Genomic DNA, 25,006 nt, shown 5'->3' with positions numbered 1-25,006 from the left:
CTCTCAAATAAATAAATAAAATCTTAAAAAAAAAAAAAAAAAGCCTCAATAAAATTGTTTTTAAAAATCATGTCATTTAGGGGCGCCTGGGTGGCTCAGTCAGTTGAGGGTCCAACTCTTGGTTTTGGCTCAGGTCGTATCTCAGAGTGAGACAGATCCCTGCATTGGGCTCCACGCTCAGTGGGGAGTCTGCTTGGATACTCACCCTTTCCCTCTGCCCATCGCCCCACTCACATGCACATGCTCTCTCTCTCTCCTCTCAAAAATAAATGGATAAATCTTTTCTTAAGAAAATCATGTTGTTTGGGGCACCTCGATGGCTCAGTTGTTAAGCGTCTGCCTTCGGCTCAAGTCATGATTCCAGGGTCCTGGGATCAAGCCCTGTATTGGGCTCCCCGCTCAGCGGGAAGCCTCCTTCTTCCTCTCCCAATCCCCCTGCTTGTGTTCCTGCACTTGCTCTCTCTCTCTCTTCTGTCAAATAAATAAATAAAATCTTAAAAAAAAAAAATGTTGTTTAATTTATGTGGTAAATATGTTCCAAAAAGTTTGTATACTTGAGGTTATACCTGATAAGCACAAATAAAAGTAGCACTGCGAAAGAGGACATAACAATAAGTACAGTAGAAATTTTAAAAGTTATTTTCTAAAAAGCACACACAAATATACACCCATTAAACGTAAACACTCCATGATGTGCACAATTCTTTGGTAAAATATAATCTTCCAAAGTTGGCTTAAAAACAAGTAGACGAATACATTAATATCCATCTGAAATTATCGTTTATCAAAGACCTATCTTTTAAAAGGTTGCTGGACTCATCAAAATAAGGACTTCTAAACACTAAAAAATATAGATGTGAGTCTTACAGTCCGGAATATAATGTTTCAAGGAATTTTGTTGTAAGTAAAAAAAAATTTCATTTTATACGTCTTTTTAACTCTGATACAATCTCATTCATTACTGCTGGTATAAAAATTCTAATAATATAACAGCATATCTATTTTAGTAGCTAGTAATGGGGTATCTAAAGAGACTGGATCTTAAAATTCAAAACTAGAAACTCTCTTTTTTTTTTTTTTTAAGATTTTATTTATTTATTTGACAGAGAGAGAGAGAGAGCGAGAGCAGGAACACAAGCAGGGGGAGTGGGCGAGGGAGAAGCAGGCCTCCTGCCGAGCAGGGAGCCCGATGCAGGGCTCGATCCCAGGACCCTGGGATCATGACCTGAGCCGAAGGCAGACGCTTAACGACTGAGCCACCCAGGCGCCCCTAGAAACTATCTTAAAATCAGTTGTCACATTCTAAAATAAAAACCAGAATTGGTAATTGGGCAATCCTCCCTTTTTGGGGGAGCAGAGCCCCCCAGTAAATCCTTGCAGTTCTGTGAACTCTTCGGAAGGTTTGAACCAATAGAGAAAAGCAATTACACTCTCCTCAAGGTGTTAATTGCAGAGCTGTGCCACAACATGTTTGCTGTTTTTCAGCCTGCCCCATTCCTGAAAACTGTCTATCCTTGTCTAAGCACTGGATCAGGGAAAATTAGGAGCCAGAGCTAATGCAGGAGGGCTGTACAATCCTAATTTATTCTTCACCTTGTGCAGGAGGGAAGACTGTGACAAGGAAATGTACTTGGTGTTCTGGGCTATAGTCATCACACACGGAATACTGTTTAAAGTTTAATAAGCCATACTTTGGCAAAGATACTATCAAGCCATGGCAGTCAGGTCAGACCATAACTCTGAGAGTAGGGGTCCAATTTCACTTTTTGAGAATGGACGTCCCCCCTGCTTTTCACGCTGAAATAGAACGTCAAGTGCCTTGGACCAGAGAAAGAAATAATGTGCCCTTTTCTCTGCCTGTCTCTGAGCAGAGGCTATGTCTGTGCTCTCCCACTGCTGGCATCAACCCTCCACAAGAAGGGCCTGGGGATGGGTTTGGGCTTGTGGGTTCTTGGGGTGACCACTCCTTGCCAATGTGAGCAGCCATCGCTGGTGTGCCCAGCAAAGTAGCCCTCATGAGGCTCACTGCAGGGGATCTATCAGAGGTAGAAAGAGAGTGGCAAGGTAACAGACAACAACAAATCTCATAAATAGCTGAGGGACACGCTTGGAGATGGAGGTAACTTAGAGCAAAAAAGCCAGCAAAGGCTTGTGCCGTAATAGTTTACATAAAAACAGGAGGTGTAATTCCATTCTGTAGTCACAACTAGAAAGGCCAGCAACATACGGGCTACAACAATGAATTATGCAACATGACAAAGTTATCAAATAAGAAAATCAATATGTTCACTCAAATTGACTAGAAAGGGATTCAATAAAATCTAAATCTCATTCCCTTAAAAACAAAAAAAAAATTATTAAACAAGATTTGGGATTGCTTTATCATGATAAAGACTAGCTCTCGGGCGCCTGGGTGGCTCAGTTGGTTAAGCGACTGCCTTCGGCTCAGGTCATGATCCTGGAGTCCCTGGATCGAGTCCCGTATCGGGCTCCCTGCTCGGCAGGGAGTCTGCAGAATCTCCCTCTGACCCCCCCCCCTCATGTGCTCTCTCTCATTCTCTCTCTCTCAAATAAATAAATAAAATCTTAAAAAAAAAAAGAAAAAGACTAGCTCTCAAAAATCAATAATCAACATTCTACTTAACAATGAATACTAGAGATATACCTATTACCAAAAGAACCAAGACAAAAATGCTATTATCACCAAGTAATAGAGTTCAGGAACTTCTAGAAAAAGCATCAAGGTGGACAATAGTAATACGAGGTATCATTTTGGAAAGAAAAAAAGAAAGCTTTCATGATTTTCTAGTCATATTACTGTCAAACTAGAAAATCCAACAGAAACAAAGAAAAACCACTAGCATTATTAAGGAAATTAATAAAGTTCAACACAAATCACTGATTTTCCTTATGTCATCAATAACTAAATTATAAAATATAGAAAAATATCCACAGTAGCAATAAAAATTACAATTCCCATGAAAAGGTTCCACATGAAATGTTCATATAAAAACCAAAGTACTACTTAATTTTACTGAAAGACAAAATAGATGTTAAATTTATTTTTTTTAAAGATTTTATTTATCTGTTTGTCAGAGAGAGAAAGAGCACAAGCGGGGGAGTGGCAGGCAGAGGGGGAAGCAGGCTTCCCGCTGAGTAAGGATCCCCATGTGGGACTTGATGCCAGGACCCTGGGATCACGACCCGAGCCAAAGGCAGATGTTTATCTGACTGAACCACCCAGGTGTCCCATAGATGCTAAAATTTAAAAGAAAAAAAATACACAATGGTATTGGATGGAAAGACTCAGTACCTATAAAAACATGTACTTTTCCCAAATTAAAATACAGGTTTAGGGGCGCCTGGGTGGCTCAGTCATTAAGCGTCTGCCTTTGGCTCAGGTCATGGTCCCAGGGTCCTGGGATGGAGCCCCGCATCGGGCTCCCTGCTCCGCAGGAAGCCTGCTTCTCCCTCTCCCACTCCCCCTGCTTGTGTTCCCTCTCTCGCTGTGTCTCTCTCTGTCAAATAAATAAATAAAATCTTTAAAAAAAAAATAAAAAATAAAAAAATAAAATAAAATATAGGTTTAGTGAGAGTCCAATTAGAATTCCAAAAGGAGAATGACGAAGTTATTCTAAAATGCCATATTAGAAAAAGCAAAAATATATAAGAAATTTTACAAAAGAAAACTGATAATGAAAGAGTTTTCCATGCTAGATATTGAAACACTTATAAAGCTACAATAAGTAGTATGGTGGTACCAAGCCAAATAATTAATGAATAGATCTTCAGAAGAGATTGCTCTGGGAAGACATTAAAATATACAGTAACTAAATATGATGAACACAGGATGACAAGTCAGCGGGGAAAGGAGTAAACACTACAAAATACGGTGTAGGGAAACCAGCAGCCTCTGCTTAGACTATCATCCAAAGCCTTTTCTGTGGCCTAAGAGGCCCTACATGATCTGGGTCCTGCTACCTTTCCAACCTCATTTAATAACTACCCTGACTTATCGTGTTCCAGCCTCTTTTTTTTTTTTTTAAAGATTTTATTTATTTATTCATGAGAGAGAGAGAGAGACAGAGGCAGAGGGAGAAGCAGGCTCCCCGCGGAGCAGGGAGCCTGACGCGGGACTCGATCCCAGGACGCTGGGATCATGACCTGAGCCGAAGGCAGACGCTTAACCGACTGAGCCACCCAGGCGTCCGTGTTCCAGCCTCTTATGCTACCTTCCTATCTTTTAAACGTACTAAGCTCATTCCTGCCTCACGGCCCTGACACCTGCTATTCTCTCTGCCTGGGGCCCCTTCAGTTCAAACGTCATCCCTTCAGAGATAGCCTGTCTCTGACAACCACTGCTCAAATAGCACCCTCACCTCTAAACCAGGCACTGTCACCCTGTAAAATTTATTTGTTAACACACTGTCTTTCTGACTAGAATACAAGCTCCCTACGAGTAGGGTGATTCCTTCCTTGTTTCTACCAAGTCCTCACAGTCTAGAAAAACTCTTAGCACTTACTAGAGGCTTAGAAATTTACATACATGTGCGTACATATGGATGTGTGTATACATGTATGTGTATGTATACATTGTGTACATGCATATACATGTGTACACATGTTTAAATACATATATGATATGTTTATAAGATGAAGATAAGGGCCCTTATTGGCAGGGACCATTCAATACAGATTTATCTTCTACAGAATAATTTTGCTTTAAATGTACATATAAACAAATATTTGCCATAATGAATTTAGTTAAACAGTAAGATATTAAGTTACAGATTTATTAATAATAATGAAAGACATATTATGTTATTTAGTATCATCACATAACATCATCATTTAATTATAATCTAATCCCCATCACTTATTTTTATCCACACTGTAAATAGAGCAGAGTTAAGGAAATGAGACTTCCAGACCTAAATTCCAATTCCAGTTGGAGTCACACCCTATCTTTTGCCCACTGTGGTTTCTACTTTTCCTGCAAATTCAAGAGTGATAGTACAAAGCAATCAAGAGGTGACTAATTGGCAAATGATTCTGCTAAATGAGAGAAGACAAAACTGAACTTGCCCAGTTGAAAAGAATTTGGATGCTTCTTGTCTGATCTTGTTCCTGCTTCTCCCTCTCCCCCCACCCCAACCCTATCTCTACACCACCTCCCATTCGGCATGGGCAACCCCATCTGCTGACAGCCATCATGTCTGATCCCTAGCTGTCCTCCCCATCCCTCACTGTGAAATAGGGAAAAAGACACTGACATAAGGATCCTAAGTTAGAGAACTATTTTTCCTCTTATTGGAATAAAAAGAGGGAGAAAATGTGTAAAATATAATCAAAATTTAGGAGTAGGATCATCTAAGATCTCCGACTGTACCACAGATTCCCTTACCAAAACAGGCTATAAAAGATGGGCTCTTTCTTGCTAACTATATGTTTCACATCCTAAAATAACTAATCACATCCATGTGGAGTATTTGCTTCTTTGTGGGGTGTGTGGGGATGGGTATGTGGGGGCATGGGTATGCCCACATGTGTGTGGTTTGTCAGGTCACCTGTTGTAAAAGGATCAAGGAAATATTGAAAGGAAACTTTTTCAATATCTGTGCATCACCCTGGGCAGTTTAATTATCCACTTTCTGAAGAATGGGAGAGAGATGTACAGGAAAAGAATTGCTCCAATAATACATACATAATACATATATTATTATATATGTAGTATATGTATAATTACATATATATAATATTATGTATGTATGTGTATATATATATATATAGTATAAAAACATCTTCATTGAGTCTTTCTCTTTCTCAGGAATGTTTCACAATAAAGTATAATACCAGTCACTGATCTCTGAAAAGGTCCAACGTGGACTTGGGACTAGTTTGACCAGGCCAGGCCATATGTTTGGGTTTTTTAAATACCTCTCTCCTAAAGAGTGAATTCCACAACTGTGTGACCCCATGAAAGAACTAAAAATCGCTTGACAAAACAGGAATTGGCTGTGCTTTTCATGTGTAAACATTCCATATTCTTTATCTGCCTTCTGTAGAAATTACAACCCAAAGGTTGAACTTACATAATTTGGTTATAGATAATTTTGTGTACCGAACACTCAGAAGGAATATTATGTAATGATACTTTTCCTTCCATTTCAATCTAAAAATATATATTACTGAGTCCATTCTGCAACTGGAATCCAGCTACATGTAGACTTACTTAATTTGCCTCTGGTTTAAAACAAATAAAAAAACTCTACCAGTTCCACAGCCCTAGAATTGCTTCATAAGAAAAATAGCTTTTAAAGAGTATATTCAGGGGCGCCTGGGTGGCTCAGTCGGTTAAGCGTCTGCCTTTGGCTCAGGTCATGGTCTCAGGGTCCTGGGATCAAGCCCCACTTGGGGCTCCCTGCTCAGCAGGGAGCCTGCTTCTCCTTCTCCCTCTGCCTGCCGCTCCCTCTGCTTGTGCTCTCTTTTTCTCGCTCGCTCTCTCTCTCTCTCAAATAAATAAATAAGTAAATAAATAAATAAATAAAGAGTATATTCAATTTTTCACCTTCCTGCTCCTTAACTAACACAACGCCAAGACTATATATAAACTGAAACCATGAAATAAAAACATTCTTCACAAAAATTAAAAAAAAAAAAATCTTTTATCAAATCATCCTGGCTCTTAAAGCTTAAAGAAACCAGCTACCTGCCACCTATGTGTAACAAAGATCCCAGGCAAAAAAAAAAAAAAAAAAGTACTTTGTATATTCCTAAGCCCAGTAACCTCCATTTATGTTATTATTTTATACTCTGCTTCTTTTTTTTATATATATGTTCTGTACTTCTTGCGATTTCAAATTTTCACTGCAATAAGAGAAAAAATGCCCAATGGAGGTTTTTGCCAGTATCTCAAAAGAAATTCTGCTCTACCCTTAATCTTGCAGAGTATCCATGCTCTGGTAAGTATGGCCCATATGTGTTTCTCCTTAGGAACAGAATGTTTCGGGGCTGAGATTTCTCCAAAGGAATGAGGTGGTTTAGGGTAGAATGGACATGAATAAATATCCTTTCTTTGAGAACTGAAAATCAAGGCTTTACAAATGTCAGGAACCAGAAAGCAAGGCTGAGCTATCCACAGGAATAGTGATTTAAAGGAGGGATGGGAGGGAATTTCCAAGTGTGGACTTCCCCTACTTATGCTATTAAATTTGATTTTCTCTTGTAAAAAAATTAAATAAAATTTAAAAAATAAAGGAGGGATAGGAAAGAGTCAGTGAACTAGAAACTTAGGAATCTGAACTTTCCAAATCACACCTATATACAGATGCTCAGTTTTGGAAGCTAGTCCCAAACACTTAACCTCTGTTTCTGTTTTGCTGTTTGCCTTCTCCCCAGTTGACAGCCTCCATCTTTATCTGGTCTCCTCTGTGTCCTGGTGGATTCCGGCCTCTGGTTTCTAAGTTTATATGGCTTCCCAAGCTGGAATTTAATATCTATTCTGCACAGCAGAGGAAGGAAAAGACAGCAAGGAAGGAAAGAAAATCTCTGCCCTCAAGGTGCTTATATTCTAGTGGGAGGAAAAAGATAATAAACAAAATAAGTAATTAAAATATAGAATATTAATTGATCATATGACAACGCTGGTATATTTGAACTTCTTGACCTGCAAAAATGGCGATTTCATATGAGTCAACCTCTGTATTAAATGGCGATTTATTATTTTAAATTTTATTTATTTTAAATATTATTTTAAAAATGAAGTAGGGGAGAATAAGTAGTAGGGTTGATGAAGGATGACAGCAGAGAGGGTTACAATTTAAAATAGGGCAATCCGGGGTCCCTGGGTGGCTCAGTAGGTTGAGTCTGACTCCTGATTTCAGCTCAGGTCATGATCTCAGGGTCATGATCTCAGGGTCCAGAGATCAAGCCCCACAGCTGCTCTGCACTTGGCATGGAACCTGTTTAAGATACTCTCTCCGCCTCTCCCTCTGCCCCTCTCCACCCTCCTGCTCATGAGTTCCTGCTCTTTCTTAAAAAACATAAAAATAGGGCACCTGGGTGGCTCAGTTGGTTGGGCGGCTGCCTTCGGCTCAGGTCATGATCCTGGAGTCCCGGGATCGAGTCCCGCATCGGGCTCTCTGTCTCTCATTCTCTCTGTCTCAAATAAATAAATAAAATCTTTAAAAAAAAAAAAAACATAAAAATAGGGTGCCTGGGTGGCTCAGTTGGTTAAGCGACTGCTTTTGGCTCAGGTCATGATCCTGGAGTCCTGGGATCGAGTCCCACATCGGGCTCCCTGCTCAGCAGGGAGTCTGCTTCTCCCTCTGACCCTCCCCCCCTCTCATGTTCTCTCTATCTCATTCTCTCTCACAAATAAATAAATAAAATTAAAAAAAAAAACATAAAAATAAAAAAATAAAATAGGGCAATCCATTCCTATGGGGCACAATTATGTGAGACTGTTTTTGCTACTTTATCATTATTTTTCTAAGGAGCATGCATTCCTTTATAATGAGTTTTTTAAAACTTTATAATATCGAGCTTGCTGAAAAACCACAATGAGTCACTTAAACATGTAAATTTTAGGGCACTTACATCAAGTAGGAATATAAGATACAAATCATATTAACACAGTCTTATGATCTATGAAATTAGATTAAATACTGTGTGGTACAAAGAATCTAATTATATATGTTTTAAGCCATTAATTTTAAAAACAAGCAATAAAGTGTATTTTAATGAGCATAGTAGAAATACAGTTTACTTTTTTTTCTTTTTTTAAAGATTTTTTTTTTTTTAAAGATTTTATTTATTTATTCATGAGAGACAGAGAGAAACAGAGGGAGAAGCAGGCTCCCAAGGAGCGGGAAGCCCGATGCGGGACTCGATCCCAGGACCCTGGGATCATGACCTGAGCCGAAGGCAGATGCTTAACCATCTGAGCCACCCAGGCGCCCTTATTTATCTATTTTAGAGAGAGATAGAGAGTGTGTGCATGCATGCATGAGCTGGGGGAGGGGCAGAGGGAGAAGGAGAGAAAGAACTCCAAGCTGACTCCCCACCAAGCATGGAGCCCTATGCGGGGCTCAATCCCATGACTCCAAGATCATGACCAGAGCCAAAATCAAGAGTAGGCCACCCAAAGAATTTAGCCACCCAAGTGCCCCTATGTTACATTTTTTAAAATTTATGTTACATTTTTAAAATACACATGATCAAAGAACACACAACTCCTATTAATGGATCACCCAAATAGTTTCCACCTAAAATAATGCGTTTCAGCATTTAAATTGTGAACTACAAAAATTTGAGGAGAGGGGAGAAATACTTATAAAAGGTATCTATGAGACAGCTTAATTAAAAAATAAACTAGGAGTGCCTGGGTTGGCTCAGTCAGTTAAGCGACTGACTCTTGGTTTTGGCTCAGGTCATGATATCTGGGCTGTGAGATCGAATCCTGCATGGGCTCTGCGCTCTATGCTCAGAGTATCTCCTGCTTGAGATTCTCTGCCTCTCCCTCTCCGTCTGCCCCTCCCCCACTCTCTCAAATAAATACATAAAATGTAAAAACTAAATAAAAAATGAACTAATACATGGCTTAAACATTAACATAACACAAATGGAATTATAACACTTTGTAAATAAATTCCATAAGAACTAGGATACTAGTAAGATTAATTATTAAATTAATCCATTGGACATGACCTGGAATCTAAAAGGAAGATGTGAATTCTCCTTCCAAATACTAACTGACCCAGCTCAATAATCTGTTCATATGTGCCCACTCCCCAAAAGAAATCTAAACCAATACTGCTCAACAGAACCTTTTGCAGTGATGGAAATGTTCTGCCTTGTCCCATAAGGTAACCACTAGCCACACATGGCTAATGAACACTTGAAGCGTGGCTAACAAAACTGAAAAACAGAATTTCCAAAATTACATCATATTTACAGAATAATCACAGTACCCTAAATTTCAAAAAAACTGAGTCCCAAATCAATGCATCTAATGCCATTATTAGGGGTCACACATCATGCAGCTAATCCTGTGAATCACTGAGCAAAAAGGGTAACTCTTTTCTGCTGTTCTTTTTTTTTTTTTTTTAAGATTTTATTTATTTATTTGAGAGAGAGAGAATGAGAGAGAGCATATGAGAGGGGGGAGGGTGAGAGGGAGAAGCAGACTCCCCGCCGAGCAGGGAGCCCGATGCGGGACTTGATCCAGGGACTCCAGGATCATGACCTGAGCCGAAGGCAGTCGCTTAACCAACTGAGCCACCCAGGCGCCCTTTTCTGCTGTTCTTAAGAAAGACATTTTAATACCCAAAATATTATTTTCACAATTTACTGCATTCATAGGAACTTAGGTCAGATATATTCTTATGCAAAATATTAGAGTAAGTCTTGCCCTCCACATTACCTTCTTAAATCTGTTACAGCTGTTCAATTTCAAATGGATATCCATTTCCTGTTATTTGCTAGACTTTATAACTTACAATCAATAGATACAAAAGTTTTAAATGTAGTCATTTAACAGATAGGGGAAGATGAAGTAAAATACAGTAAGAAAACAAAACCTTACAAAGGCTTATAAAAGTGGATTGAATGTGTATCTGACAAAATGAAGTACAGCTCAACCAAGACTTACTGGTTTAGCTCGACGTCAAGAATAAAGGATGTTCCAAAGGCATCAACCTGGAAGCTTGCCTGGTCAACATGAGTCAACTGCAATATCAAAAAGATAAAAGGTACTTATTATTCAGCCACTGCAATCAGACAATAAGCATTTCTTATGATGATTCAGAAAGGTTTATAATATTATAAATTAGAAAACCGATTCAACATGGAGATTAAATTAAAAAAAGTAAAATCCACACCTTTTTATAAGCCAAGCATTCACCAATCTGAAGTAAAGCACCACCTCACCCAAGAGGCTAAGTACCCTACCTTTCTGGTTTATCTCAAATGGCTAAACAGTTCATTTCCAAGAAGACTACACTTCATTCATTTTACTCTATATTAAATGACTGGCTCCTTTAAAATTAAACTTTGTACATTAAAAAAGAGGGAAAAATATGTTCAATTCAAGAGTAAAATACTAACAAGGAAGATATCTAAACCTCCACAAAAAAAAATTTTCATCCTACCTGAAATATACTTTAAAATTAATATTTCAGTTCTAATTTGCCAAACATAATTTTATAGAGGTTTCCATATCTTCCTAGAGCGAAACTGAATCTCTGCTATCTACTGAAAATATCGCCTATGAAAATTTGTTTGGAAAAAAAAAAATCACTATTTCTTATGCTATTCTAGGAACTCCCAGAGAAAAATCACAAGGGACTCTAAAAAAAAATGTAATGTTACCAATAACACTAATATTAACATATTGAATAATCATGTGCATTAACTGAAGAGAAGGAAACAAAACCATTTATTCTGTTTGATTCTCCAAATATTAACTGTAGCTCTAGCTAAGCAGTAGGACCATGAATTAAGTTTTTTGTTTATGTTTCTCTAGTATCCAAAATTTCTAAAATAAACATGTATAATTCCAACAGTGAGAATAAAAGAATCTATTTATCTATTATCTATTTTATAGATAAAAACCATCTGAGCAACCGTATTTAAGTAGTATGTGAGGCAGATGGTGTTACTGTTCCCAGAGAACCAGCACATCTTAAAAAAAAGAAACATCCTAGGATTCTGAGGGCCATTAAGGACACCTCAATCATCCCTGGGATTTTCACACATAGTAAGTTTATGGTACTAGGTGAAAGGAGAGAGAGAGAGCTTAATTAATAACAACAAAGCTTTTTGGAAAGAAAAAACAATTCTTATAAGTACTTGAAAGAAGTAGGGGTAAGAGAATGTCATACCTCAGGTGCTAACACATTCCAGTCCCCATGGAACCCCAAGAATGAAGAACTATTTGGATACCTCTCAGCCTCATTATTTCATTAACCATTCAGCTTTAACTCCTGGTTCTTCCTAGGTAACACCAGGCTATCACCAAACTCTGGCTTTTTTTCCTTTTTATAATTTTTGAAGCCACACCTTACTCTTCATTCCCGTATCTGCCACAGATCATATTCTCCCTGATCTAAAATTGACTCTTTACCAAAACCCAAATGTAAGCCCCAGATTTTCTACTGTACCAAATACAAACTTTCTCTCCCTGGATATCAAGATCCTCCACAGACACCTCTCCCCACCCCAGACAGAATGGTACACAAGTCCCCAAGGCCCCAACTGTACCCTATCCGTGGTCAGTTCTCCCTTCTCTTTAATTCATCAAGCTCGGTGCATTCCAACTTTTTTTGTGGCTTTCATTCATCACTTTTGTGGAGTGCCTTTCTGAACCAGACCCTTGGATAGTGATCTTCACCAAGGCCACTTCCCAGAAATGGCCCCTATCCATCCTTCAAGATGTAGCTCAAGCTCCTCTTTGTATCAACCTCTTAGGGCTGTCCTAACAAAGTACCACAGACTAGGAGGCTTCAACAACTGAAACTTACTGTCTCATAGTAAGGCTGGAGGCTGGAACTACAAGATCAAGGGGTAGGCAGATTTGGACTCTCCTGGGACCTCTCTCCTTGGCTTTTCACTGTCCTCACGTGGCCTTTTCTCTATACCTGGCCCACCCTAATGACCTCATTTAACCTCAGTTACAGCTGTAAAGGCCTTATCTCCAGAGTCACAGCAGGGGTTAGCGCTTCAACACAAGAATTTTGGAGGAGACACAGTTCAGTCTAAACACTCCTCTTCCTTGAAGTCTTCCCAGTCTTTTCCAACCTCCTTCTCCCCTCCTCCTCAATACTGTTCACTATGATACGAGGGCCTCAGGACTGACCAGCATCAGGGACTCAGTATTTCCTGATTGACTCATTTTATCAGTCACCTGGATACATAAACGAATAACAATGGAACAGCTATAAATTACCTGCTTACAGAAGTGCACTCCTTCCATCAAGGTTGTTCTTTTTTTTTTTTTTTTTAAGATTGTATTTATTTATTTGAGAGAGAGAGAATGAGAGAGAGCACATGAGAGGGGGGAGGGTCAGAGGGAGAAGCAGACTCCCTGCTGAGCAGGGAGCCCAATGCAGGACTCGATCCAGGGACTCCAGGATCATGACCTGAGCCGAAGGCAGTCGCTCAACCAACTGAGCCACCCAGGCGCCCCATCAAGGTTGTTCTTAATGCCACGTCAGTGGATAATGTCTTTACTTTTGTCTAAAAGCTTTCTGAGTTTCCAGAAGTGCTAACAACCATGTTTTGGAACAGCCTGACGATAGCGCTGCTTCCCAGCACTGATGTCTCCATTAAAACCTCTCTTCTCTCCATTCTTTCTTGGTACTTAACAGGGGTGAACAGGGCAGAGGCCCCATGTTAGTCATCATGGTATCCTGATTCAGTGTAGGGATCAAGATAACATTACCGTTCTTTTTCAGCAAGATACTTACTGTTTATATTAATTTCATCTAATTCTTACGTTTTGTTTTTCCTGCAGCTTCAGTTTAAAACATCTAGTATCTTATTTTATTGATCTCCCATGTGTCCCAAAGAGAAATGCATTACTTAAATTCAAATCTACTGACAGCAATGTTTAACTGCTGTTTAGTAAAAAACGTTTGCATTATTGATAGTAATAGGAACAACAGTATATTAATATTGTTTTAATCTAAAGCAAGCTTCCTTAGTCTGTATACAGAGTGATTCACTCAACAAATACCTTCTGAGAGTCTAGCAAGTGCTGGGAATTATTCTCATTTGGTGAAGAAAATAGACCATGTTTCTCTGTTAGTGGAGCTTATTTTCTAGGGGAAGGAGACAGAAAGTGACAAATAAAATGACAGAAGATGAACAATAAAAAATAAACTGAGAAAATAAATACACTATTCCCAGATTTAATTAAACAAGGTAAACAGGTGACCAGAGTGGATGGGATTCTAGGTGGTCCTGGAAGGCTTTGGAAGGAACTGGCATCTAGGTGACACATGAATGACTAAAAGGAATCTGTAGTAGATAGAATAATGACCCTACAGATGCCCACACTCTAATCCCCGGGACCTATGAACATGTTACCTTACATAGCAAAAGGGAATTTGCATATGTGATGAATTTAAGGATCTTGAGATGGAGAGACTATCCCGGGTTATCCAGGGGGGCCCAATTTATAAGACCAGAGTCTTAGAAGGGTCAGAGTCAGAGAAGGAGATGTGATAATGGAAATAGAAATTAGAATAAGGTGAGGCAAAAGCCATATGCCAATGAATACTGGAAGCCTCTAGATACTGGAAAAGGCAAGGAACAACTCTCCCCTAGAGGAACACAGTATTGCCAACACCTGCATCTTAGCTTTGTAAAACCCATTCCAGGCTTCTAATCTCCAGAACTGTAAGAAAATTAATTTTTGTTGTTTTATAATATTAAGTTTGTAGTAATTATTACAGCAGCAATAGGAAACCAATACTGCATTGCTGGCATTATTCCTCAACGTTTAGAAAAGCAGCTCCCATAAAGAGCTGATTTCACCAGTGGTTCAATGTCATCCTCCTCCGTGGATTGGTTAAAACCAAGGCACTCACAGCTGTAGCTCAGACATCCACGATGGCGCAAGGATCAAACTCCAAACACAAGGCTGCCCAGCCAAACCAAACTTGCCGTGGTGACCACTAAAATAAATGTTAGCATGGTTTCCTTGCATTCTGTGTGGCCTTCTCTCTTTCCAGAATCTGCCTTCCCCATGTTTGACTTAAAAAGCAGGCCAAAGAACTCTGACAAACAAACTGAGGGTTCTAGAGGGGAGGGGGGTGGGGGGATGGGGTAGCCTGGTGATGGGTAATACAGAGGGCACGTTCTGCATGGAGCACTGGGTGTTATATGCAAACAATGAATCATGGATCACTACATCAAAAACTAATGATGTAATGTATGGTGATTAACATAACAATAAAAAAATTTTTTAAAAAAAGCAGGCCAAAGAGAACAAACATATTTACGTCTTTAGGTTATCTTGGAGAAACAATTAAGTAGAATTTAACTGACTTCATGCTATATTAACAATCTAGCTTCTTAGCCAACACCATCAATGGGAGCCAGGATGGTTCTCAGAAAGTTAATCTTAGACCCTGCCTTTTTAGTTCAAAGGAAAAGGAAATGTTTGAGAAGAGAGAACTAGTATAATATCAGGATTTTCCTCTTTTGGGGGGGGGGTATGCTAACATATATTGCCAAACAAAAATTCTAATACTTATTAACTTTCATTTGAATGTTAAAAGGTAGTAATGGCTCTCAGAGATATGTAAAAAGCGTAATTTTGCAGAAATGCATTCTTTCAAATTACTACATAAGAATGATTTGCGATTTTGGGGTGCCTGGGTGGCTCAGTCGGTTAAGCATCTGCCTTCAGCTCAGGTCATGATCATGGAGTCTGGGAATCGAGCCCTGCTTCGGGCTCCCTGCTCTGCGAGGAGTCTGCTTCTCCCTCTGCCCTTTACCACGCTCGTGTTCTCTCTCTCTCTCACTCTCTCTCAAATAAATAGATAAAATCTTAAAAAAAAAAAAAGATTTGCGATTTTGAAAACTATTAATCAAACGTTTCAGTATCATACAATAATATGGAGAAAACTCTTAAAGCTCATATAATACAACATCTTTATTTTACAAATAAGGAAACAGGCCATTGTGGGCAAATGTCATTTGCAAAGTCACACTACTTGGTAGAAGAGGCTGCTCACAGCACACTTCATCCCAGCTTTCGTTCTGCAGCTTGGAGGTGCTTGCAGGTTTTACTGAGTTCTTAGGAGTAACTATTATAATAGGAACATTTTTAGAGTCATTAAAATGCTCTAAAGAGCATTTTTAAAGCATATGAGAAGAAAATTAAACGATGAAAAACAATGTTTAGAACTCTGTTTTCACCAGAAAAGTCAACAGCGTTACCACATCTGACACAGAGCACATGTTCTGAGGCCAATTTGATTAAAACCTAAGAAATTAAGAATGAGTTTAAAGTAGACATGGAAATCCATCTTTTAATGAAAAAAAGTTACACAGACATGGTAAAGTGTGTGAGTGTATGCGTGTGTTTTAAGGACTGAGACTGACATCAAAAGGAGCTGTGAAACAAAAGACTGAGGGAAAAACATGGAAAGATATAAAATAACTATCCAGATGGCAAGAAAACTTAATAAATGAATAAAATTATGTAAGGATAATTTTAATTTCAAATTTCAAAAATGAGTCACAGAATTTTAGGACCAGAAGAACCTGCTATAAATTCCCAGATTGAGGCCTATTTATTATTCATGGGTAACAGCTGAAATTTAAATGTGAAGCTCACATAACTCCATGCTTCTGTGCATTTTGCCTCCTGGCAGCCTTTTTCTCCTTGCATTTCCTAGAGCCCATGAACCAGGGCCAACCTACATATCCCAAAGATCAAATAAGTACTAATGAACTTTTCAAGACTGCGTTATTCATAACCATTTTTTTAAAGCTAAATTGACACTAAAACTTTCATGGGAGAATCAGAACTTTGACACAGAGAGAAAGACAAGAAAGTTTGGGTTTTTAGTTAAGCCCAACTTGAATAATGAATCAGTGAATACCAATGGATGGGAGTATTACCAGTCAAATGGTATTGTTAACCCAGTAACTGTGAAAGTAATTAACATTATTAGAAAGAAGTCTTTAATGCATGTAACAGAATCTTTAGCTTTTCTGCATCCTAAATACTTCTTTGCTCTTTGATTGCTTCAAGGTAGTTAAAAAAAAAAAAATACAAGTGTACATCTGAGCTCAGGAAAAAACAAAATACCAATAATCACTTGCATATATTATCCCTTTTTTCTTTTTCTTTTTTTTTTTTTTTGAAAATCTTTTTTTATTTTTTATTTATTTATTTTTTATTTATTTACTTTTTAAAGATTTTATTTATTTTTATTTTGAGAGAGAGAGAGCACAAGAGGGGGGAGCGGGAGAGGGAGAAGCAGACTCCCTGCTGAGCAGGGAGCCCGATGTGGGACTCGATCCCGGGACTCCAGGATCATGACCTGAGCCGAAGGCAGTCGCTTAACCAACTGAGCCACCCAGGCGCCCCTATCCCTTTTTTTCTATAACAGAAAAGGCCAATTGAAAAATCACCATAATCTCACTGTAATTACTCCACAGCCTTATGTGAACTTCTGATAAAAGAGCTCAAAGAGACACATCTATTAACACTAAGATTCCTCATTCTACAATTTGTTGGGGCCACATCAGCAGGATAGTGTTCCCCTGGCTAGGGGGTTAAGATAGGAAAATAATTCCATGAAGTGGAATTCTGTGCAGAGCTAACATGTGTGAGCCTAACGCATAACGAGTTCCCATGGTTTTCCCCTTTAGTTGAACTTGCACTCCAACTCAAATGCCAGTTCTTGCATTGACTTTATTTGATGTGAAAAATTTTACAGTTGAGGCAAACATGTTCAATCGATGGGACATACCCTTGTTTTGGGATGGATGACCCAAGGGCAGATATTATGCCATATAAATCTCTGCACCTAGGAACCTCTAGGTGAAGCCGTATACATCACAAAAAGGAAAAAAAAAGAAAAAAGACTTTCTTTAATGAGTTCTTGACAAGCATTCTCTGAATTCGCCTGGCTGATGCTTCCAGTTCTCATGGCACTGGAAGCCCTAAAGGCTGTGATTCCCTGGTGGCCAAGGGTCCTTCTCTCCAGGGGCCCCTGCTCCCACAACTAGAGGCAGAGAGACTGTGCTGTCAGGCACCAGCTCTGATGGTCTCATCTTCATTCAGGAAGTCAGGCAGCCTCATTACCTATTTATGCTCCAGCTATCTTCTGATAAATCGGTCTCTCCATCATCTTGGCCATTAACCGCCCATTACTAGGCCTTCATTTAAAGCCTGAACAAGAAACGCTTACTCGTATAATTCTGAAGTCAGAGCAGGCCTTTAAGATCTTTAGTAGCCTGAGAACAATATAATATGTAGTGTTATTGAGCTGTAATTAAATCTGAGTGCAAGGACCCCCAACGTTTGGTTGCAACAAAATCAGCAGACGAAAGATGAATCAGCCCTGGAAAAGGATACTCTTCCTTACTGCAAAAAAGTTGGGGAGAAAGATGACAGGTCTTCCTGGCCTCACTAGTGACTCGATATTTAAGAGTGAGTTATGAAACCTTCCTATACTTTATCTTGCTTTCCCCCAAATGTGAACTGAAAAGAGTATTAATTATAGAATGCTGTGAGAAAAACACTTTCAAATTGTTGTTTATGGTGAAAGTCTATAAAAGCTTGTTACAAAGAACTACTGCAAGCTAAGTAAAAGGTAGAAAGAGCAGAGGAGGGAAAATCAGTAAACGGTTAAGCTATTACATTATCAAAAGAGTAACTAGTCAGTTCGGCTCTAAGTCAGATCATTTTAAAAGCAGGCCTTGAAATAAGGGTTGTCTCTTGCCAGCTGGGTCACAGTCTCTCCTGGAGGCAACGTCGGAAACAGGCCAAGTCCAAAGAATAAAATTAAGAATGGTGAATTCTTCACATCAAGATTCACTTCACTCAGTGCTGGCATGTCAATGGACTTTTGTTTGCTTGCTTGCTTAATTTCATCTTTTTTACAAAGATATTAGAGATGTCCGAGAGCTATGACTCATTTCCACTAAAGGGCCAGCTCCAAGCATTCAAGGAAAGAAAAATCAGAAATAACACTGAACAAAATCCCATGATGAATAGCTGGCACATAGGAATTCCATAGCATTTTCCTTGGGAAGCAAATTCACATGGGATAAAAAGGATTTTTCTCTCCTAGAACTAAAGACTAAAACTGGAGGGCTTTCTGCTTACACATAAACATAAACTTATACATACATCTACTAAACTTCAAGAGAACCAGATTCCTAACTTCCTAACATATCTCAACTGTACACAAATTTTCCAAGAACATAGTGAAGAAATAATCCAGTAAAATATTGCAAGAACAAAGTTCCCACTTAAAAGAAGAAAAAAAAAAATAGGCAGTAAGTTTCTAATGGCAAAGATATTCAAAAGATGTTTTGTTTTGTTTTTTTTAAAGATTTTATTTATTTATCTGACAGAGAGAGAGATAGCGAGAGCAGGAACACAAGCAGGGGGAGTGGGAGAGGGAGAAGCAGGCTTCCTGCCGAGCAGGGAGCCTGATGTGGGACTCGATCCCAGGACCCTGGGATCATGACCTGAGCCGAAGGCAGACACTTAACGACTGAGCCACCCAGGCACCCCAAAAGATGTTTTTCATCTATAACTTGACAGTCACCCACCAAGGGCTTTCTTCATTAGGACACCAAATGAGAGAATTCCAGAGACAAGAACCCCTGCAAAAATATTTCTTTTTTGTTTGTTTGTTTCTCAAGTAGCTAGAATGAAGAGTGATATGAAGAACAAAGTAGCTATCTGAACACAACTAGGAAGGAAAGGAAGAAATGCAAATTTGTACGAGAGAGAGAAAAAGAAAACATTACAGCCATCTTGGAGGAAACCATGTCTCAAAACCATGGAATTTTCCCAGGCACACATAGGTTAGAACACAGCAAGAAGCTGTTTCAAAGATTCAGTATGACATGAGTCTACCCCCCAGATTTTTTTTTTTTTTAAAGATTTTATTTATTTGACAGAGAGAGCACAAACAGAGGGAGAGAGAGGGAGAAGCAGGTAACCTGCTGAGCAAGGAGCCCGATGCGGGACTCGATCCCAGGACCCTGGGATCATGACCTGGGCCGAAGGCAGCCGCTTAACCAACTGAGCCACCCAGGCGTCCCTACCCCCCAGATTCTTAAACCAAAGGGCTTTCCACATACTACCAGCTGACGTCTCCAAGCTGCTTTGAAGAATAACTCCTTGCCCTTACGTTACAGGAAAACTTTCAGAATCCATCCATGATGCATGTTTGAGAGAAAACACAAATACCCCATAAGAAAATTTTTGTTATGTGTGCTGCCTTACATGTATCTAGTCTATAGTCTTTCTGGGATGCTAACTTCAAAAGCATCAAAATCTAAAGAAATTAAGTAAGTACAATTTTTCAAACATGTTACTAGGAAAAATCAAAGAGGTAACAAAATAATGAAATTATTCTGTTGAGGAAGGGTAATGAAAGAAACCCCAGAAATTTTACTTGTACTTTTTTCATTTATTGGAGCCAGTCACTATTAGCCCTAGCAATAAAGAGATCATTCCTGTCACCTAATCTTTAGCACTAAACACTTTCCCTAGAAAAGTGAAATGCCTTCTATAAATATATTGACTGTAAACAATCTCTGAAAGCAAGAAATTCTAAAAGATACTGTTATTAGGAGAGACAGAAGAGCTCAACCAATCAAGTCCTATTATCCACTGTACATCCAATAAGGCTTGCATATGCATTTCTGTGCATGTGTGTATAAGTCATGGCAAGGAAAGTTTGTAGCCAACTGTAACCTAGAAAGTAATTACTACTAGATACAAGCAAAGTGTATAAGCTGGTGAGTCTGACTCCAAGAAGCCGGAATAAAAGGAATACCTGCTGCCCTACAAGAGGGAGATAGGACACAGGTCACCACTAAAGGGTCTTCAAGACTAGGACAAGTGAATGGTGTCTAATGATATAAAGTCAAAATCAAGTGTAGAGTATCCTTTGGCGCTGAAACATAAATTCATGCAAGAAAAAAAAACCCACAACATAATATTGGAGATTTCCAATTATTTTTATGACTTTGTGTCTAAATATAAAAAGAAATAAAATTCTTAGTCCCACCACTCTTTTCTTCACTGGCATACACTCAGCCCTTGCTAGAAACAACTTCATATCAAAGGCATGAGTGGCTCAGTTGGTTAAGCGTCTGCCTTTGGCTCGGGTCATGATCCCAGGGTCCTGGGATCAAGCCCCGCATCAGGCTCCCTGCTCAGCGCGGAGCCTGCTTCTCCCTCTCCCTCTGCCTGCTATTCCACCTGCTTGTGCTCTCAATCTGTCAAACAAATAAACAAAATCTTAAAAAAAAAAAAAAGGCATGGTAGAACGTGACTCTCTGTAAGAAACAGAAAGCATAAGGAAGTAGAGTTACAAGCAGCCATGGCCTCCTTAGGGTGGGCTGGTGGAGCTGGGGAGCCACCAGCTAGAGCACAGCCATTTTCTCTTCCCTCTGTTTAAACTCTTGGCCTTAACAAAGGAGCACACATGGAGGGGCACTGGATGGTTTTTGATGTTCCATAAATGACCTGGGTCTCTATGCCGCGGATGTGTTTTGATACGAAGCTGAACAAACTCTCTAGCTGTGGCCTCTACTGAGCACAAATTAGAGCCTAATGAGGGCTTCGTGCATTTGACATGCTGGGTTAAAGAAAGGATTCCTGCAAGACATCTTGATTCTCTTTTACAAAGGAAACAGCCTGGGCACGGCCTTTCTACCCATTTTATGATAGTTTTTTTAATGGTTGTTGCTCAGAAGCAAATGAAGCAAATGTTCCCCATATCAGCATCCTCAGAGAACTGCCACCGAGCCATCCCCTTTCTCTGTCTCTGGCCTTCCCTGCATGGGTCTACCATCTCCATACCACCACCACCTCCTGAACCCTTCCATGGGCAGGGAACTGCAGGGGAATCACAGAAGACTCGGAGGAAATACAGTCTCTGTCCACAGATTTTAATTGTCTGCAAGGATACTTTACTACCATATAAGGGAATAATCCAGCGCTAACGTGTTTTATCCTAAAGAGTTTCCCTCTGTTTTTTTTTTTCTTTTAAGATTTTATTTTTTTATTTGACAGAGAGAGACAGATAGAACAGGAACACAAGCAGGGGGAGTGGGAGAGGGAGAAGCAGGCTTCCCGCCGAGCAGGGAGCCCGACGTGGGGCTCAATCCCAGGACCCCGGGATCATGACCTGAGCTGAAGGCAGACATTTAATAACTAAGCCCCAAGAGTTTCCCTCTGTTTTAAAACTGTGTGCAGTTTCTTATGAAAAGCTGCAGAGGGTACTAGCTAAGACCCTAGATTCTAGAGCCAAATTTCCTGTCTCAAATTCTACCTCCACCCCTTCCCCAAGTTAAAGATCTTGCACAAGTTATTTAAACTCCGCGTGCCTCAGTTTCTCCATTGAGTAAATGGGAACAACAGTCCCAACCTCAGGATTGCTGGGAAGACTGAGTATGCGTAAGGTGCACAGAACAGTCTCGCTCCATCAGTGCTATCATCGTATCACATGGGTAGCACAAGTCTGAGTACATGTAAATCGAATTTTGTTTTACATCCAGGACTCAAAATTGTTCTCGAGCTCCCCATTGTCCCTTCCAGATGACAATTCCTCCGTCCCTCTCTGAGGTCCATGCCTTACGGCTACATCACCCTCCACTCTCTGTATCAACTGCCCATGTATTCCCAACACCTAGCACTTTGCGTGGCACAAAGTATGTGCTCACTTATGAATTTAAAATAAACATGACAACTGTTCTCTGACAATAATATAAATAAAAGTTATTTTGCAAATTGGAATTAGCTGAAAACAGGAAGGAGCTGTCAGGAATACAACCATAATAAAGGTTGCTTTCATTTAGTTTAAACTATTTTATTGGCTTCTTTTAGTTCTCTAGTGGTTACAAACACTATCGTTGTTAAAGAGGGTATAACTCTTCTTAGCACATGCATTCCACTGATGGTCCTTGAAAATTTCTGACCTGTATTCCACGCCCAATTTATTCAACCAATATTTGTTAGTGCGTGTGGTAGTCATTTGGCTACATGATTTGAAATACACATTACCTATAGGACAGAGGGAGAAAAATGGGACTTAGAGTTTTAGGGAAACTCAGTGACTTAAGTGATTCATTTCCCACCTGTTAGGAAAAAAGTATCTATTCAAAACTATTTTGAGGTGCCCCTGGGTGGCGTAGTCTGTTAGACAACCAACTCTTGGTTTCAGCTCAGTTGTGATCTCATAGTTGTGAGACTGAGCCCCTCGTTGGTCTCCACACTCAGCACGGAGTCTGCATGAGATTCTCTCCCTCTCCCTCTGCTCCTCCTGCTCATGCTCTCTCTCTCTCAAATAAATAAATAAATAAATCGTTAAAGAAAAAAAACTATTTTGAAAAAATGATTGTTGAGCCTATTCTATAAGTTCTTGAGATAGTGACTCAATCCCTATTTGTGGTCTGTTCCAATACTGACTCATCTTATTTTCCCTCTTACATAGCTAACAAAACTCTCTTAATGCAATTTAGGCCTATTGCCTCCATTTGTGAAACAGGATATGTTCAAAGATCGGTTGGAAGCATGCCTCTCATCTCTTAGGCACAGCAGAAATTATGTACTGCTTTGTAAGTGTTACGGCAGGCTAACACCAAAAATATCTACCAACCACACAGAATAAAACATCCTGCAAAGAAAGAAAACCACAGCCATGCATGTACTTAAACATAAAAGAGATACATTTAACTGCATGGAAGTAATATTGTCTTGCAAAGAAGAATCCAAATGCGTAATATTGTGGGGAGGTGGAGGGGGATATATCTGTAATCTGTATGGTCTTCTTTGGTGAGAAAATGCAATCCTTTGAGAACACAGGATACAACTGAAAATACTGCCAGACACATGGATAATTCCAAATATTTACCCCAGTACAGTTTTCAATGAGACCTTCCAACACAAATCTTTGGAGTAACAGCCCTGTTACTCATAATTAACAGACACGCTAGTCTTGGGGTCATTCTACTGGCTGTTCTTTCATCCTGGAATGCTCTTTCTGATATAGATCCCTGGCTCACTCTCCACTTCCTTCCAGTTTTTTCCCAATGTCACTTCTCTGTGAGACATAGTGGACTACCCTATTAAAAATTACAACCCATAGGGGCGCCTGGGTGGCTCAGTCGTTAAGCGTCTGCCTTCGGCTCAGGTCGTGATCCCCAGGTCCTGGGATCGAGCCCCGCATCGGGCTCCCTGCTCGGCGGGAAGCCCGCTTCTCCCTCTGCCACTCCCCCTGCTTGTGTTCCCTCTCTCGCTGTGTCTCTCTCTTCAAATAAATAAATAAAATCTATAAAAAAATGTTTAAAAAAATAAATAAAAATTACAACCTATGATACCCACACACACCTGTACTCCCAATCCCCATTACCATGCTGTATTTTCCTCCTTTTCCATAGTACTCACCACCTTGTAATACACCATATAATTTATCATTTATATGTTTATCTACCTGCTAGAATAGAAGTCCCATGAAAAAGGAAATCAGGTTGTTTTTTTTTTTTTAATTAACTGATGTATCCCAAGGGCCCAGAACAGTGCTTGCCATGTAGTAGGCCCTCAATATTTATGGAGTGAATTTTTAAAATGTCAGTTCACAAATATAATCACACAAAATAATTCCATCTCTCTTTTCCTCTCTCTCTCTCTCTCGTCTACACACACACACAAACCCATTATTAAGCCTTAATCTGAAAAAAAAAAAAAACAACAACAACAACGGAAAAATTTTAATTGCAAAGCTGGCAAGTTTAAACTTCGTAAGAAAAAGAATCAAAGTCTATTAAATATTTGCAATCTTCTCTGTTCCCTCATTATTCAAAGATAGGATGACGAAAGGAGAGATCAAGAATCTCTAGTTCTAGTGAAAACACACTGCAGAGAACAGGAGCTATAAAAAGGCATGATTAATAGCTCAAACATAACTAAAATACCCAAGTGCACCAGGGCTAGAAGGTACAGAGACAAGTGTAGCTGTTTCTCTCATCAAGTAGAATGTGAGAACGAAGCCCCATGGAGACGGGACAGTCTGCAAAGACTCTCCACACAGACAAACACACACACACACACAGACACACACACACACACAGACACACACAGGCACACACATAGACACACACACAGAGACACACAGGCACACACACAGGCACACACACACAGACACACACAGGCACACACACAGACACATACAGAGACACACACACAGGCACACACAGAGAGAGACACACAGAGAGACACACACAGACACACACA

The 25,006-nt window shown here is 39.5% G+C and overlaps 1 protein-coding gene across 14 annotated transcripts in view; it reads right to left on the bottom strand.

The window, feature by feature from the left end:
* The window catches only part of ADAM22 (ADAM metallopeptidase domain 22), a 224,172-nt gene that overhangs the window by 179,381 nt on the left and 19,785 nt on the right, over window positions 1–25,006 (bottom strand). For all 14 annotated transcript variants that reach the window (XM_044920240.1, XM_044920244.1, XM_021689563.1 and 11 more), the window contains one exon: window positions 10,652–10,728. In XM_044920240.1, coding sequence (XP_044776175.1) covers window positions 10,652–10,728 — 77 coding nt within the window. The remainder of the gene's footprint in view (window positions 1–10,651; window positions 10,729–25,006) is intronic.

The sequence above is a fragment of the Neomonachus schauinslandi genome, chromosome 12, assembly GCF_002201575.2.
Source record: "Neomonachus schauinslandi chromosome 12, ASM220157v2, whole genome shotgun sequence".
Classification (NCBI taxonomy): Eukaryota; Metazoa; Chordata; class Mammalia; order Carnivora; family Phocidae; genus Neomonachus; species Neomonachus schauinslandi.
The sequence above is the reverse complement of the archived record's forward strand: the minus strand, read 5'-3'. Positions and strand labels throughout refer to the sequence as shown.